This window comes from Aptenodytes forsteri, unplaced genomic scaffold, assembly GCF_000699145.1.
Source record: "Aptenodytes forsteri isolate BGI_AS27 unplaced genomic scaffold, ASM69914v1 Scaffold723, whole genome shotgun sequence".
Taxonomy (NCBI): Eukaryota; Metazoa; Chordata; class Aves; order Sphenisciformes; family Spheniscidae; genus Aptenodytes; species Aptenodytes forsteri.
The window spans coordinates 68,324-68,602 of NW_008795185.1; the positions used below are offsets into that span (position 1 = coordinate 68,324).

At 73.5% G+C, this 279-nt stretch overlaps 2 protein-coding genes across 2 annotated transcripts in view; both read right to left on the reverse strand.

Annotated features, from left to right (window-relative positions):
- The window catches only part of LOC103898304 (protocadherin gamma-C3), a 38,720-nt gene that overhangs the window by 26,359 nt on the left and 12,082 nt on the right, over nt 1-279 (reverse strand). The gene's annotated exons all lie outside the window — the stretch shown is intronic.
- LOC103898305 (protocadherin gamma-B1-like) overlaps nt 1-279 on the reverse strand; it is a 6,154-nt gene that overhangs the window by 3,004 nt on the left and 2,871 nt on the right. Inside the window, exon 2 of the mRNA XM_019471864.1 lies at nt 122-207. Coding sequence (XP_019327409.1) covers nt 122-207 — 86 coding nt within the window. The remainder of the gene's footprint in view (nt 1-121; nt 208-279) is intronic.

Genomic DNA, 279 nt, shown 5'->3' on the forward strand with positions numbered 1-279 from the left:
CCCGGCGGGCACCTCCCCCCCCCAAAGGCGGCCGGGGGTGCGGCATCCCGAGCCGCTCCGGTGCCGAGCCCCGCAGACGCCGGGGCTGCGGTCAGGCTGGGGGACGCGCTGCCGAGCTCACCTCGCTGCACAGGGTGGGATCCGGCGGGTTGGCACCGGCTGGACCCGCGGAGGGTTTCACAAACATGAACTCGCTGATGTCCGAGACTGGCGAAAAGCAGGAGCGGTAACGTGGGGCAGGGGGTGCCGTGGCTGGGGCCGGGGGACCCACCACCACGT